The 17,511-nt window shown below is 40.2% G+C and overlaps 1 protein-coding gene, 1 long non-coding RNA gene and 1 pseudogene across 2 annotated transcripts in view; 2 read left to right on the forward strand and 1 right to left on the reverse strand.

The window, feature by feature from the left end:
- The window catches only part of LOC147004983 (origin recognition complex subunit 5), a 58,927-nt gene extending 54,392 nt beyond the window's left edge, over positions 1–4,535 (reverse strand). The window contains exons 1-3 of the mRNA XM_085836505.1: positions 4,366–4,535; positions 1,986–2,078; positions 465–665 (exon numbers count right to left, since the gene is read on the reverse strand). Coding sequence (XP_085692631.1) covers positions 465–665; positions 1,986–2,078; positions 4,366–4,437 — 366 coding nt within the window. The 5' untranslated portion in view covers positions 4,438–4,535. The remainder of the gene's footprint in view (positions 1–464; positions 666–1,985; positions 2,079–4,365) is intronic.
- Positions 4,536–4,581: 46 nt separating this feature from the next.
- The window catches only part of LOC147004984 (uncharacterized), a 56,016-nt gene continuing 43,086 nt past the window's right edge, over positions 4,582–17,511 (forward strand). The window contains exon 1 of the long non-coding RNA XR_015046893.1: positions 4,582–4,649. This is a non-coding gene — a long non-coding RNA (uncharacterized LOC147004984). The remainder of the gene's footprint in view (positions 4,650–17,511) is intronic.
- Positions 16,179–17,436, forward strand: LOC147004985 (ubiquitin-conjugating enzyme E2 L3 pseudogene; annotated as a pseudogene).

Raw genomic sequence — 17,511 nt, forward strand, 5'->3', positions numbered from 1 at the left:
TACCTGCACTGGTAACTTAATCCAGTCCCAGAGGTTTATACATACGTTTACCACTCCAAAATAAAAATCATCATGCTGGATCATTAAACCAAAACCAACCTGTCCTTCTCATGGTTTGGCACTTGGTCCCAACGATGAGAAAACTAACTGATAATCCGATTCATTCTCTTTGGTCTGTCTCAAATCTTACCACTCATGAAGATATACATGGTCATGAACATCAGTACTTAGCATACCATGGCTACCACTTATTGTAGTCTGCATGTTGTCTTATGTGAATATGTGTTATATATAACTCTTCTGTTAGGCAAAGCTCCTTTTTAACAGCAGCTCTAACACATTTTTGTATCACAAAAGTACCTTCCACAGAGCACTATACAAAATAAGACTCAAAATAAATATATGGAAGTGTATCTATTGCAGTTTTCGAATTAAAGATAATATGATCATATCAAATTACTTACAATATACACAGTCTGGTCCTTGAGATGTTCAGCACTGGTCACTTGCTTAAACAACTGAACAAAGTCATTAAATGTTTCACAGGTCATTTCTGTAGAACACCCTGCATCTGAAGAATTAAGATGACTCAGCTTGTTTAAAATTTGTTCCAAAAGTAGCCTCGAAGTAAAACATTCAACACAATTCACAAAGGCATGCGGCAGCTGAAAACAAAAAAGCACAGCAGGGTAAACAGAACATACACAGTGCAGTGTCTGCTGGGTGGCTTCTAATGGCCTCTGTGAGTCTACACCCCACTGTTCTCTAAGTACCCTGTGCCCCAGGAGCCTGACCGTGTAGAGTACATCATCAGGTCCTGGTTGGAGAAGTCACAGGAAGTAGCAGCTAGGGACTGAAGCAGGGCGGCTAGGGAAGCAGCTCATTATTTCAGTGTCTACATTGTGCTGTAAAGGCCAGCGCTCCAGCTGGGCTCAGCTTCTGTAAGGCAGCTAGTCTTGCCAGTTTTGGCAACAGTGTCTCTAAGATCCCTTGAGGTCTGGGGGAGATAAATGCCATGATGAATTACTGTCCCTTCTGAGTTCCTTGAGACTACCTCAGTCTTTGTAGATAGTTCCTTACTCAAACTCACTTCAGTGATTTGAGTTTTTCATTTGTTTTCCTCTAGCACCCAAAGTAAACTTGTATTTTTCTCTCGAAATATTATTATAAAGAAACCAAACTACTTTTGAATGTTGAAACTCCTAGTGAGAACTTTATTTACTAGAGAAGTTTACTTACTAACATGTTACATTTATTTAGTAGGAAGATACCAACAAATATTTGCTTTCACATTCATTTCCTTATGTAGAACACTCATAATGTCTGTTAAAAATAAGTATCTTGCTTATTTTTGTGCTATTTTTGACTCAAATAATAGTATTTTTTCTAAGCATGTATTTGGGCATCTATAACAGAAACAAATCCCTTCTTACATTAAGTGATTGCAAAAGTAATAAAGTATTAAAAATATAATACATTCCTTAAACACAAAACTCCTTACTGGATTTTCATGCTTTTATTCAATAATTATCTCCAGGATACTTCATAGACAAGTTTTCAAATGCAAGTTTTCAGAGCAACTCAGCAGGCCATCTTAAACATGCATCCTCGGAGCTAAGGCAAGACCAGAGTTAGCAACCCGAAGCTGTGGCCTGCACATCTGTTTCTGTGTACACACTTGCTGCAGATCATAGCCATACCTTCTCAAATAGATATTGCTTACTGCTGGCTTAGGACATAAGTAGGTACATGATAATATTCATAAATAAATAGCATCTAAAATACTTCTATAACTGTTTATAATACTGAACTGTAATTCATTTTTCATGCGTTAACATTTAGTATCTAACAATCCCAAAGCTGCCTCTACTTGCCCTGGTTTGCAGATAGAGAAGGCACTGGATGGTGAAATAAATTGTATCGATTCATTCCGTCTCTAGTAACGTAAGAATAAAGGTCTACATCAGGGTTAGGTTTATTCTTACCTCTAAAGTTTTCAACAATGTTTGTGTTACATAGGTCTTTCCACTGGCAGTGTGTCCATAAATAAAGATGGACGGAAAGCTGAAATGATGTCTCTAAGAAAGAAAAGACAAGGTTCTGTCTGTATGAAACCAGAAATAAATATTTACCAACTTGTACACAAGTTTTATTAGTAGAGTATAATACTAAATCCAAGTTATTTCAGTGCTATATACATATTCTATACATATTCTTTTTTTTTTTTTTTTTTTTTGGTTTTGATTTTTTCAAGACAGGGTTTCTCTGTGTAGCCCTGGCTGTCCTGGAACTCACTTTGTAGACCAGGCTGGCCTCGAACTCAGAAATCCGCCTGCCTCTGCCTCCCGAGTGCTGGGATTAAAGGCGTGTGCCTAATACTCTGAACTTAAATTCAACTCAACTCAAGGTGTGTTCCCTTATGGAATTATCTTGTAAAATTATAAGCTACTGAGCAGCACAGATACCAGTGTAAAACAGGGTAGACTCTGATGGATTCAAACATCTACTGGGGAGACATAAATTTTAAAAATAATTTCAGATATCATTTCATAAGCAAAAAGGAAGCTCATGACTTTTTGTTTTTGTTTTTCTTTCTTTCCAGAGCTAGATGGTATCTGGCTTCTGGAATCCCACCACACTTGTATACACCTACTCTTTGGAGCCTACTATAGTATTACCTGCCCATACAAGCTTCTATTGCCGTGCTTAATAGCATAGTCAGAAGCATCCTGTGGAGGAAAGGGTTTACTTCAGCTGACGGTTATAGTTCATCATGAAGGAAAGTTGGGACAGGAATTCGAGGCAAGAACCTAGAAGCAGAAACTGAAGCAGAGGCCACGGAGGAAGGTGTCTTATTGACTGACTTATTCAGCTTGCTTTCTTCCCTGGAGTGGTGCCATTCCCAGTGGGCTGGGCCCTCCCAAATCAATCATTAATCAAGAAAATGTCCTACAGACTTGCCTACCGACTATCTGTTGGAGGCATATTTTTTTTTTTCAGTTATGTTCTCTCTTCCCATGAGGGCAAAATTAACCAGCACGTTCCCCTTTTAAACAACGTTTACATTGTCACCTAGAGTTGAAATGAACTCTGACACCACTGTCACTTAACTTTCCCCCAACATGTGCCACAAGACAGAAGCTGGCACAGTGCCACACACAGAGCCAGTGCTCAGAAAATACACACTTGCTAAACATATGACTTAGTCTTCTAAGAGCATAGCTAGCTTTTTTTTTCTTCTGTAGTTATTTGCTATAGTGGTTCTTTGTATTTCCCACATGCAAACTTCCTTGAAGAAAAATATTGTTTTTGTTAAATGTAGTATTAAGTAAGAGCAAAGGTGAAACCTTTTCTGTGACCGACTGCTAAATCAGCCCTACCTATCTTATTTTGCTAATAAAGTACTCCTCAAAAAAGAGGAGTACTTTTGATTAGAATAATCTGGGTTTATCAAGTCCAATGAAGGAATGTACAGAGCATAAACAATTATACATTTCAATAATATAGGTACTTAAATTGAAAGCATTATAACTAGGAACTACAGATGCAGCTGACCTCTAGAATTGCTAACATGACTCCTTTTAGATGGAGGGAAGTACTTTTCCATGACTATTTCATTTGCCACCACAGACTCACTGGATCCAACACTCTGCTGGATGAAAGTACATTTCTAAAGGAAGACTAAATGGCTATTTGTATTTACTCATCTCCCAGATAAGATCCAAGTGCAATCAATTCTAATTAATGAGCACAATGCAAGGCAGCTGAGAAAAATTAATGTTACCTCTGCCTGTGAAAGAGAAGCCCTAGCTGTGTTCACTTCAGAGGTTAACCTCTCCCCTCTAAATCATCTCATCTGGTCAGCAGGGAGAGAAACCCAAGCGAGACTTCTCCTGGCTTTTATAATTCTGGAAAAGCTGAAGGATTTTAAAGGCTAAAACACAGCGTTACCCTAATTGGCCTTGAAACCAATCACCTCTCTGTATTTGACCCAATCTATACCTCACTACAACGGGCGAACTGGCGTTTAATAAACACTCTGCAAACAGACTTCCTACCTAAACCCTGTTCTGCAGCAACTTGCAGTAGCTATTTGGGGCTCACATAATCTCCAAAGTGTGGTCCAAGTAAAAGGAGCAATTCCTAGCCGAGGTCCTGTAGAGCAGGCCAGCTCTTCCTCTGCAGTCTCCTTTAAAATAGACTGAGAAGTTTCTTTGGGTAAGTGTGGGGCAGTCATACCGCACCTCCACCTTAACATAAGGGGATAGCCTACCGCCTCGCAATCCACACAGTACTTCCCCCCAAACGGAACGGATCCAGGACGCATTCGCCTCTGGCATTTGGGAAGCAGTCTGACTACAATACCTCTCCAAACAGGGACTGCAAAGTGGACACTTGGGCCTCTCGACAGAGGACCATGCTCTCCAAGTGAGACATTTTGGCGAGCACCACCTGATACTGCAGAGCAGTTAGCCTCCGGTCAGCCCGGCGCCGCCCACTCGGCGTGGTTCACGAAGCGCAACCGCAAGCTTTCCTGCCGGAAGCCAGCGCTGGGGGCGGAGCCAGCGCGGTCGAGTGACGTCAGGGAGCCGCGCGACAACGTGGGCCGCTCTAGTCTCCAGGCGGCGGTGCTCAGTGGTCGGTTACTGGTAAGTGATTACCGCTTCCCTCTCTGGCCTGAGCTTTCCAGCCGGAAACCCTTAGACAAGCTGAAGGACGACCTGGGGGCACCTCACCGCCCACTTTCTGTGTCTTTAGTTCCCTCCAGAAAGCCGCACACATAAAAGTACCGACAGAAACGAGTATTCTCTAAAAAACTAGGCTTTCCTCTGGCGAGAAGGTGGACAATGGGAACTCTGTGGAACTGATTAAATAGAATAATTTGTTTGTCTTTGCAAGCTTGAAACTAGATGTGGAAGTATTCGAGTGTTAGTGAGGGTAATCAGTAAAATTAACGCTGCCCTTGCACATTTATAGGACACCTGGAAGAAGAAAAGCCTTGAAATTAAAGAATGTATAGGAATAAGAAAATTCGTGTCCAAAGAGAGGACTTTGGGTCCTGAAAAAAATTTGGTCTGGAAACATTGACTCAACTATTTATGAATTTTGAGATGTTGGGAGAATCTTTGAACCGTTTGTTTAAACTTCCTTATATAGAACATAAGGACAATAGTAGAGTATTTCTAAGAATAAAAGATAACATACGCAGTGTCTGCTACACATAGATTTCATAAGCAGTGCAAAAAGACAAGGAAAACACGGCACCCATATTAGAAAGATGCCAATTATGTATTATTGAAAAATACAACTGTCTGTGGAGGAAATCTAATTACTACACACACACACACTTTGGTTCCAAAGTGGTTGTACAAGTTTGCATTACTACCTGCAATGAAGAAGTGTTCCCCTTACTCTACAGCCTCTTCCATAAGTAGTCAGTGACAATCCTTCCCCAATCTGTAGGCTGCTGTTTGGTCCTATTGATAGTGTCCTTTGCCTTACAGAAGCTTTTCAGCTTCATGAGGTCCCATTTATCAATATTTGGTCTTAGAACCTGAGCCACTGGTGTTCTATTCAGGACATTTTCCCTATGCCAGTGTGTTCATGGCTCTTCCCCACTTTCTCTTCTATTAGACTCTATGTATCTGGTTTTATGTTGAGGTCCTTGATCCACTTGGACTTGAGGTTTGTGCAAGATGATAAATATGGATCTATTTTCATTCTTCTACATACAGACAGCCAGTTAGACCAGCACCATTTATTGAAGGTGCTTTCTTTCTTTCTTTCTTTCTTTTTTTTTTTTTTTTCTTCACTGTATAATTTTGGCTTCTTTTTCAAAGATCAAGTGTTCATAGGTGTGTGAGTTTGTTTCTGGGTCTTTGATTCATTTTCTTTGATTAGTGAGTCTGTTTTTGTATCAGTATCACACAGGTGTTTTGTATCACTGTTGCTCTTTATTACAGCCTGAGGTCAGAGACTGACTCTTTTGGAAGTTCTTTCATTGCTCAGGATTATTTTGGCTCTCCTGTGTTTTTTTTTTTTTTTTAATTTTTTTCTTATGAAGTTGAGAATTGCTTGTTCAAGGTCTATAAAAACTTGTGTTGGAATCTGTAGATTGCCTTCAGTAGGATGGTCATTTTCACTATTTTAATCCTGCCAATCCTTGAGCATGGGAGACTTTACATCTGATATCTTCTTCAATTTCCTTCTTTAGGGTGTTGTTTCCCTATTTTTTTCTCAGACAGTTTATCATTTGTATAAAGGAAGTCTATTGATTTCTTTGAGCTAATTTTTTATCCAGCCACTTTGCTGAAGTTGTTGATCAGCTGTGGGAGTTCTTTGCTAGAATTTTGGGGCTTGCTTATATATACAATCATATTGAGAGGGACTGGACTTTATCTTAAAAGAAAAAAAGTCTAAGCACTTGACCTGTAGCTGAACCCAAGTACCAGGAAGGACTCCATGGCCTTTCCTTGGACATGAGTTCCAACCCAGCTCAAACCGGTCAAGTCCAGTTCAGTCTGGTTCAAACCAGTTCATTCTGGCATCCACCACCAAGTCTTGCCCATTTCCTTGCCCTCTTGCTCTACTCTTCATGTCCTGGGACGTTTTCCTGATGGGGCCACCGTGGGGCTTTTGGTGTGGGAATCGAACTTGTGACCCAGTTCGCCAGCCTGTCTGCCCTCTTGATGTCGTTCCCCGCGTGGCGCCAGGTAGAGAGGGCATGACTTGCAGTGCATCTCTTGGCACTGCTTGTCCTTCTTGTAGAAGAGTGTAGGGAAGATGAAGATGTTGAGGAAGGCGCCCACGTTGAGGAAGGCGCCCACCGTAATCCTCACGCTCAACTCCTTTGATTAGTCACACTAGGGCCGTCCTGTCTGGGCCCAGGTCCGGATCCCCAGCCAGGCATCCCTATCTGGGCAGATTTGAACCCGAAGCAATGGAGAATGAGGACGCGGAGGATGACTTTACATCAGGGCACCTTGTGGCCTGGCGCTAGAGTGGGGATGGGGGGGAGCATCATGGTACTGAGGTGCTGGACTGAAAGACCCTCGAAGGGAGACCCTCACTCAAGTCTCGGGACAGCCGCGAACCCAAGAAGACACTGAGACCGAACTCAGAATATAGGAAGGAAGATTTAATAAAGCAACAACAAGCAAGCACATGAACCAGAGCTCTGGGGCCGAAACTCATACACCAAGCATGGTGTAGAGGAGAATCAACGACCACCCAAATTTTTCACAGACTTATATAGGAAAAAGCCAAGGGGGGAAGCAGGGCAGGGAAAGTACAAGTTTGCGTCACTAAGGGGTTTTGCCAAGGGTTTTTCCAAGGGGCTTTCCATAACCAAGGGGTCGTGTCCTATATTTGGCAATGTACCCGATCTATTGGAACATTCTGAGGTTTGTTCAAACCCTTATCTCAAAAATGTTCCTGGCACAGTCCTCAGTTGGGAGGGGTTGGACTAGGTTTGTTCCAGGAGACCCTTATCTAAAAAATGTTCTTGGAACAGTTTTCATTTGGGAGGGGGTCGGACTCTGGGGTGAAGAGTTCAGGAATGTACTCTGGGGTGAGAAGTTCAGGAGTGTTCCGGGAACAATCTCCAGATGGGAGGGGTAGGAGGACTCTGAGTTGAAGAGTTCAGAAAGAGTTCAGTAATTTTCCTCCTTCAGGACCAGCTCCAGCCAGAACCCCACTTTGGTGGTGTGGTAGTGCTCCTGCTTGCGAGGCTTATTTCTCAACACAAAAGTCTGAGAAAAGTAGCTCAGGAGAGGTTAGTTATAAATCAGAAGAGGAAAAATCAACCTCAGAGGAGGAGTCTGACTCAGAAAAGATGATCAGTGATCAGCCCAACTTGGGGTCCATCTCATGAGCAGGTACCAAACACTGACACTATTACTGATGATGTGCTCTCAGACAGGAGCCTAGCATGGCTGACATCTGGGTTTTTGGAGGTTGCAATATATCTGTCTAAGCCCTTCTAGCTTTTACAGTCTCTGTTGAGATGTCAGGTGTAACTCTGATAGGTCTGCCTTTGTATGTTACCTGGCCCCCCTTACTTACTGCTTTTAATATTGTTTCTTTGTTCTGTAGATTTTTATGTTTTGATTATTATGTGACAGGAGGATTTTTTTTCTGGTCCAGTCTAATTGGTGTTCTATAAGATTCCTGTATATGTCTATAGAAATCTCTTTAGGTTGGGAATTTCTTTCTTTCTTTCTTTCTTTCTTTCTTTCTTTCTTTCTTTCTCTCTCTCTGTCTCTCTCTCTCTCTTTCTTTCTTTCTTCTGTGATTTAGTTGAAAATATTTTCTGGGCCTTGGAGCGCGGACTCTACCTTCTTCTATTTCAATTATTCTTAGGTTAGGACTTGTCACGTTATCCCAGGTTTCCTGGATGTTTTGTGTCAGAATGTTTTAGATTTAACATTATTTTCTCACTGATGTATCAGTTTGTCCTGTTGTATCTTGCATGCCTGAGATTCTCTCATTGCCTGAGTTATGTTGGTGATGCTTATATTTGTTGTTCTCTTCCCTAGATTTTCCATCTCTAGGATTTCCTCTTTATTGCTTCTTTTTTCACTTTCAGGTCTTGAAGTTTTATGAAGGAAATACTTCACCTGTTTAATTGTATTTTCCTGTATGTCTTTAAGGGATTTATTTGTTTCCACTTTAAAGACCTCTACCTGTTTGATTGCATTTTCTTGTATTTCTTTAAGGGACTTGTTCATTTCCTCTTTAAAGGCCTCTGTCATCTTTATAAGATTGGATTTACGTTATTTTCTTGTGATTGAGTTGTGTTAGGATATCCAGGGCTTGCTGTAGGAGGGTGTGTGTGCTCTGAAAGTATCATATTGCCCTGGCTTTTGTTGATTTTTTTTTTTTTTTTGAGGGCCCTTAGCCATCTGGATGGCTTTGGTCCCTGGATGCTCCTGTTGTAATAGATATTGGGAGGGAGGTTAACCTTGATGATGCTGATTTGCCAGGCCTCTAACGGGTATCCGTGGGTTGTATGGGTCCATATCTGCAGGTCTGTATGGTTCAGGATCTGTAGATCCCACAAAGGTGGGCAGAGGTGGGTGGAGAGTGGAGGTCCTCCTGTGCCATCAGGCTGCTCAGGGCAGTTTGGCTGGCTCCAGAGCAGGTTAATATTTCTTGTTTGCTGTCTCTGATATGTAACTGCTTTCTCACCTACAGTTATTCTTTTTCTTCTTCTTCTCCTTTTTCTTTTTCTTTTTCTTTTTTTCTTTTCCTTTTTCTCTTTTGATATTTACTATCAGTATCCAAATTTAATTATTATCAAATGAATGGTGTCTTGCCTTCAAGGACCATCAGAGCCTTATATTCTTAGCAGCTTGCCTTCAAACTCTACTTGAACCTGCCAAGCTCCATCTCTGAAACCTTTCACAATTAGCATTAAGCTTGGCTGTCTTAAACATCTTTTAATGAAAAGGAAAAGTTATTTTCATACAATATATTTTGACCATGCTTTCCTCTCTCCCAATCACCCCAGATCCTCCCCACTTACCCACTCACCAGCATCCTGCCCTTTCTTTATCTTACAAAAAAAAAAAAAAATGAAGAAACACACACACAAAACTACAAAAATCGCCGGGCAGTGGTGGTGCATGCTTTTAATCCCAGCACTTGGAAGGCAGAGGCAGGTGGATTTCTGAGTTCGAAGCCAGCCTGGTCTACAGAGTGAGTTCCAAGACAGCCTGGGCTACACCGAGAAACCCTGTCTCGGAAAAAAAAAAAAAGAGTCCAAACAACAACAACACCTATCCAGTTCATTTTGTGTTAGCCATCTATTCCCCGGCGAGGGACTATGACTGAGCATCTCCTTATCCACAAACAGTTGTCCTTTTATCAGTCATCCAGGCACCCTGAACAGCTATGGGAGGGGACAGTCCAGACATGATGGAAAGTCTGTGGGATTAATTTCTTGTGGTGACACATTTAACCAGTCAGATACAGTACATTGCAGGACAGCAGGCAGACACATTTCCATCCTTTGAATCTACACAGTCACATAGATAACTGTTATGGGTGTTTCCCATGGGCTGCCCTGAAATACTCGGTACTGTAGCCTGGAAAAATGTCACATGAGGAGGAGATATTATGAAACTTAGGGCATTACATTTAATTGCATAGCAAGCACATATGACAGCCATCTCTCTGGTCCTTCACCTACTGTTTGTATCCATTTTAAAAGGAGTTTTGGCCTTTCCCTTGGAATTTATAACATTCTTAGTTAATCATTATGCACATTTATTGCTTGAAGAATACTGCAAAAATTTAGCCTTCACTTTCAAATTTTGTACTTTTATTGTAGTATCTTTTGTTTTTTAATTTGTAATAAAAACACAAAACACATGCTACCATTTTGCTTTAAATAAGTGTTATAAGTAGTGGGAATATGAAGAAAATGAAGATATCTAGTAAGCCACTTGCCCACTTAAATGTTGGTAATCGTACTGATAGTCAGGATTTATTCTAAAAAGATTTATTTATTTTATGTATGAGTGCTCTATCTGCATGTACACCCTAATGCCAGAAAAGAGCATCAGTTCTTATTCCAGGTGGCTGTGAGCCACCATGTGGTTGCTGGGAATTGAACTCAGGACCTCTGGAAGAGCAACCAGTGCTCTTAACCACTGAGCCATCTCTCCAGCCCGATAGCCAGAATTTTTACTCTCTAAAATATAATTAAATTGTACTGCTACCCCATGACTTGTATTATGTATTGAACATCACACATTTTGGTAGTTAAATATCTTGGAATGACTACAATAAAAACATTAAATGCATTTATATTAGCCACTATGTAACTATTTCTGCTAGTTCCTTGGATAAATCTGATTTTTTGCTTGGTTGGTTCATCTTTTTTAATACAGATGTATTCAACATGTTCTCTCAGCTTTTGTTTGAGAAGAAATCCACTTTCACTTTCAGTTCTAGCAGGCATTTTAGCTGAGCTTAGCATTTGGGGAAGACTTTTGTTTCCTCAGCATTTAAAATTATCATTTTACTGATTTCTAGTTGAATGGTTTGGGATGGAAAATAATAGTTATTTTTCCACCTAATGTATATATTTTTTAGCTATCTTCAAAATGTTCTTCTTGTGTGATTTTCAGCATTTTGGACGTGATAATCGTAACTTTTAATTTTGTTTTTGTTGTTAATGATTCTCAGAGATTATGGGATCTTTAATTTGATATGTTTTGATCTTTTAAAAGGAATCCTTAGTCATTCTCTCTTCAAATAGTTCTATTTTCTTTCTCTTCTCTTCTGAAATTTCAGTTACACATGATTCTGTTGAGTACGTTTCCTTTCAGTGCTTTAATCCATCAACCACACACAGTCTATGCCTTTTCAAATCTGGTCATTTCTGTTGGTCTATAGTCAAGGTTCTACTGCTATGTTCTTCCTTCGGTTTATCAAATATGCTGATGAAGCTATCAAACGCAGCCACTGTCTGTCACTGTGTATGTGAATGTTACTATTCTTCTGTTACCACACACCTGACAGGAAGCACATTTCAGGCTTGCTTGTTTGGCCTCAGGGTTTGTGGGTGCATTCTAAAATGATGGGGTAAGCATGGCAGCAGGACTTGTGGAGGCAGGAACGTGAGGCTTGTATCTGAGTGCATCAGGAAGTAGGGCTCACAGAGTTACATGACACAGGGCTAACCTCCTCAGGGATCTGCTCCCTCCAGGTGACCCCTGCTTCTCAAACAGTGTCATCATCTGGAAACCGATTCAACACAGGAGCCTTTGTTGACATTTTATATTCAAACTGTGATACAGATGGAATGCTCTGAACATGTCTATTTCATTTTTCCCTTAAAAGTTCTCATCTGTTGTTTATCTTATATCACTTTACAAATTCTTTAGCTTATTAATCAGAGCTTTTGTTTGTTTTGCTTTGTTTGTTTGTTTGGGACAGTTTCACCATGTGGTCCTGACTGGCTTGAAACTGGCTGTGTAAACCAGACTAGACTTGGATTCACAGAGATCAATCTGCCTCTGCCTCCTGAGTGCTGGGATTAAAGGTGTTGAGTCACCATATCTCTTAATCAGTATTTAAATTCCACATCTGATATCTCACAAGCCTTATTCATCTCAGCAATCTTGTTGCTTTCCTGTCTTTTACAGTGACTTGTTTCATCCTGCTTTACCAAAGAATCTCTTCCATAGGTATGCTGGTACATAACTGGAATTCCAGAACTCAGGAAAGTGAGGCAGGAGGATTATGATTATAAAGCCAACCTGAGTTAGCAAGATCACATCAATCAATCAAACATACAAACAAAAATTTGAAAACTGTGGCTGACTTGTACATTTTTATTGAACAATATCCATCATGTTCTGAGCAGTCGAGATTGGAGTAAATGGTATTTGTGCATGAGGATTAATGTGAGAAATTCAATCATATAATCAAGATTAAGTTAGACTGCTTTCATCTTCAAAATTGTCCTAGTGTTCCTTAGGCTTACAATGAGGAGTGAATAACTGGAGACAAGGTTTGTTTACTCTCTGACAAGGCTCATTATTGTTTTCTATAGAGGACAAGGGTTCAAACGAGGCTTTCAAATCTTGATTTGTGTGTGTGTGTGTCTCTGTATGTGTGTGTGTGTGTGTAAGATGTGCACAAGCATGCATGGGTTAGGGTATGTATGTGTGTGTGCAGATGCATATGTGCTCCTGTTGAGACAAGAGCACACTCTCAGATGTTGTCCTCAGGAAATCCATATATCTCCATTGAGAAAGTATCTCTTATTGGTCTGCTTTGACTTGGAGCTTAACAATAACTTTAGACTGGCTAGCTATTGAGTCCCTGTTGTCCCCTCCCCAACACTGGGATTAACAGTGCAAGTGACCACACATTATTTATTTCATTGTTTTATCCAGTGTTTCAGCTGCATGTATGTGTGTGCTATGTGCATGCCTTGCACTCTTGGTGGTTGCTACATCCACTCCAGTAGTGACACGCATGACAGGCCTGAAAGCCTGGAAGCAGTCGTGAGGCAAAGAGTTCCAATGAAACTTTGCCTCCTGGAACCTTGGCATTAGCCTAACCATAGCCCGTATACTCAAAACCTGTCCTCACATTACTCTGGTGTATGGATCTGTGTGCTCTCTTTCAATATTGTTTTATTATAAGTGCCTTTTAGGATTGATTTTGACATATAGCTAAGCCTTCCTCAGTGTTCCAATGTCCCAGGCAATCCTTGAAGCCAACCCTGAGCTTGGAATTCAATAAGAATGTTACCTATTTAGTAACACTCAAATTCACTTTTAGTAGAGACAGTGAAACTAATTAGGCATTACAATTTACTTGAACAGAGCTAGAAAAGCTCAGGGCTAGTCTGCATAGTAATTACTTAGGAAAGAGTCACACCCAAACACAGGACTACACAATGGCCTAGGAAATAGGTGGGTTGTAGCATGAAAGGGTTAGTAGAAGGGAATTCCCCTGGTGCAGGTTTTTTCACTAGGCCCAGAGGAATAGCATAATCAGGTATTTACCTAAGGACCCCTGGTGATGGGTTTAACAATAGACTAGCATTGCATCAGAGCATTCACCTGGCTCCTGTGTTTAGCTGATCTTAATTATGGTTGTTCCTATTTTCAGTTGTAAACACAGCCTGGCGCCTGCCATCTTTTAATGTATGCATTCTTTTTGTGTGTATGCGTCAATGTAACTTGGCAGATGTATTCCCCTGGCTTTCTTTCTTTTTTTTTTTTTTTTCTGTATTAAAAGTCTGGTGTTTGCTTGGAAAAAATTACATTCAGATTCAGCACTCCCTTGTGTCTGCGTCTGTCTGTCAGTTCTCGCCGACCCTTGCTCACCTGCAACCAGAAACCTGTTCCCTGCAGATCAGAGACCCAATAGAGGTTCGTATGTACCAGGTGGTTAGGAAAGGGTATTGGATCTCCTGGAGCTAGAGTTGCAGATGATTTCAAGGCAAGGACTTTGCCAGCTGAGCTAACTCTTCATAAGGTGACCAGTCATTCTTTTTCTTCCAGACCTGCTGTGGTAGAGGTTCTCTCTTCCTCCATTCTCAATCTTTCTTGTGAGCATCTATTGGAGGTCACGAAGATAAGCTGCTTGCTGTCTATGTCTTCATGGTAGCCACTGCAGACTTCTACCTTAAACTGAGTGCTTTAACTTGTCCATATGGCATATATAGATCATTTCTTCATCTTTTCTGCCATAGGTAAGAGAGTGCTTCAGGACAACTCTCTCTCTGTGAGCCTGTTCATTTTCAAATTTTAAACCACTTTGTTTCTGTATGATCTCAGCTAGTCAATGGCCTAAAGAAGAAACAGCATTTATCCAGCTTTATTTGTTAGGTGGGGGGAATAGTCTTTCCAGGTTTCCACATTCTAGATAATGTGACAAGCTACTTTTAAATATAGGCTCATATATCTTCTTTTGTCTCATGTTCCCCTTTATGCACCCTTCTACTCTTGGTTAGTGTAGGCTTAGATTTTTCTTCAAAACCTACTTTATTTATGGTTCTTAAATGCTTCAACCTCCCTTCTAGCCCACTGACCTGAAGTAGGGGATTGTGGACCTGTTTAATGGTAGTTCTCTGGGTTGATTCCACTCTTTATTGTCAGGATATCAGCAGTTCAATTCAATAGCAAACACCAAAGATGGATCAGTAGTGGCAGCATGATCCAGCAGAAACAGCAAGGCTCCACTGAATTGTCAGTGGAAGTAGCCAGCATCAACCAGAATACCATGAGAAGTTCTTTGGTGCATTTCTCTCTACAAAGTAAAAACCAGTGAAGAAGTAAAGGTAGCGAAGAAGTGAAGTGTTGCACAGCGTAGCAATGCAAGAGCATTCTCCCACTGTGTGTGGGTTCTAGTTATATTCTTTCTAAATATCACATGTCTGAAGAGTCTGTTTTCAGCAAAACATCATGAGCCCTCTTACAAGACAGCTTCCAGAAAAACATCACATGACATAACTGAGTTGTTAAGAAACTAAAAATTTCCACCTCAGGTTAGAACTTTGAAATAACTTTGATTGTTGATTAAGAAATCCTTAAGTTTTTTTCCATTCATAACCCCTTTATTCTCACAAATTTTTTATGTCCTTTCTGTATGTAAATCAATATATAGAGTAGATTCACTAATTAAACATTTAATGATAGTGATAAAGAAATATATTTAAAACAATTCTTTGATGTAAATATAATCTCATCACTTTTTAAAGACAAAAGTAAACTAACTTGTACCCTGATGCAGTGGATTTGCTGCTTAGTTTTGATATAAACAATTAAGTCTTGACAAAACATTTGATACTTAACATTTCCCAGAGTTAAAAAGTGGTCAAGATTTTGATTTTACAGGTTGTCAATGCTGAGACTGCCATTTCTCATATATGCAGCGGCAGAAGTGTGTCTAGGAACATTTCAGAAATTGTTGGATAGTCTGTTCTTGTCCTAAGCAAAAATGTATTTTATAACTTTTTATATAAAAATAAAATTACCAGCTCACACAGTAATTTTAAATATCAAAATTCTCTGATCCAAAGTTATGCTATTTTGATACTTTCATTTCAAGGAGTAGCAAAAAAAAATATATGTGTTATTTTCAGTAGTTAAACCATTATATTTCTATGAGAGCAGAAAATTTTGTGTGCACATTAAAACACTGCAGTACATAAAATAAGACGTTAATATAAATCTTAGACGTTAAGGGTCGGCGAGATTAATGTTAATATAATCTTAGACGTTAAGATAAAAAAGAAGCTAATTTATTGACTTGGCAAGGGCTTATTGTTCCTGACAACCCTCCATATGATAAGGGAGCCTTTAGAATTGACATCAACTTTCCAGCAGAGTATCCATTCAAACCACCCAAGATCACATTTGAAACAAAGATCTGCCACCCTAACATCGATGAGAAGGTCTGTCTGCCAGTTAACTCTGAGTGGAGGCAGTGTTGATGGTGTTGTATAGTGTTCTGCTTAGTGCAGATGATCACCTTGTGTGTTGAGAACGAAGCTTGCAGTGGGTTGAACTATACAAAGTCTGTGAGTGCTGCCAGAGATGTCTCAGCTTCATTGCAAGTTTGATTTTGAATTAAGTTTTGGCCATTGCACATTCAGAAAACCTACAGTTGGCATTTGCTTGTGTGGCCTCATAGGGTCATGACCTATAGTTTAAGAAGCTGAACTCTAGATTTTTGGGAAAGCAGCAGCACCAGATTCAAGATGGTGGCCAGCAGGAGGCTGATGAAGGAGCTTGAAGAGATCCGCAAATGTGGAATGAAAATGTGGAATTAGCTTCCCTAACATCCAGGTTGATGAAGCTAATTTATTGACTTGGCAAGGGCTTATTGTTCCTGACAACCCTCCATATGATAAGGGAGCCTTTAGAATTGACATCAACTTTCCAGCAGAGTATCCACTCAAACCACCCAAGATCACATTTGAAACAAAGATCTGCCACCCTAACATCGATGAGAAGGTCTGTCTGCCAGTCATTAGTGCTGAAAGCTGGAAGCCAGCCACCAAGACTGACCAAGTAATCCAGTCCCTCACAGCACTGGTGAATGACCCCCAACCTGAGCACCCACTCCGGCTGACCTAGCTGAAGAATACTCTAAGGACTGTAAAAAATTCTGTAAGAATGCCAAAGAGTTTACAAAGAAATATGGGGAAAAGCGACCTGTGGACTAAAATCTGCCATGAGTGATTCCGGCAAGTTTGAGCAGAGACCTCAAGCAGTGCGTTCAGACGCCCCACAAAGCAGGACTCTGTGGAAATTGACACATGCCACCAACTGGCGTCCACTTGTGGCAGTTACTAACTTTCTACAGTTTTCTTAATCAAAAGTGGTCTAGGTAACCTGTAAAGAAGGATTAAAAAATTCAGATATTCTAAAAAAAAAATAAGCTGAACTCTAGGAAACCAAACCTAAGAAATTCATGGCCACTCTCCAACACCATGAAACTTCTCCAACTTCCTCAAAACAAAAACAAAACAACAAAAAAAACAAAACAAATCTCCCAAGTGTTGTAACGATTGTCTATATTCACATCACATCTAAAATTTTGACCTTGCATTCTGCTTGAGCTTTGGGTCTCCAACTAGATCAAAACATCCTGATTTGTTTCCATGTTCCCTCACTTACCAATGTAGCATTTACTGAGGAACAGGCATATATTGTACCAGGATGCTTTGTAGCCAAGAGAAACATTGTAACTGTTCTCATAAACCCTCCAGTCACGTGAGAAGATGGACTGAAGATGGAGAAATGCTTATTGAGGGCAAATCATCTTCAGCCCCAGTAAACAGCAGTTGTTTAATACATGTGTGAAATACCGATTTTGTGTAATTACTTTCCTCTTCATTTTACATTTGGCTTAAGACATAGTGTTCCCAATCTTATCATTATTTTGGAGATTCATTCAATATAGTCCCATAAAACATTTGTTTTTGTTGAGCAAATTGTAAAAATGTAGTTTTGATATATCTTTATTGTAGGACCA

This window comes from Mus caroli, unplaced genomic scaffold (genome assembly GCF_978045245.1).
Source record: "Mus caroli unplaced genomic scaffold, Mus_caroli_1 scaffold_4, whole genome shotgun sequence".
Classification (NCBI taxonomy): Eukaryota; Metazoa; Chordata; class Mammalia; order Rodentia; family Muridae; genus Mus; species Mus caroli.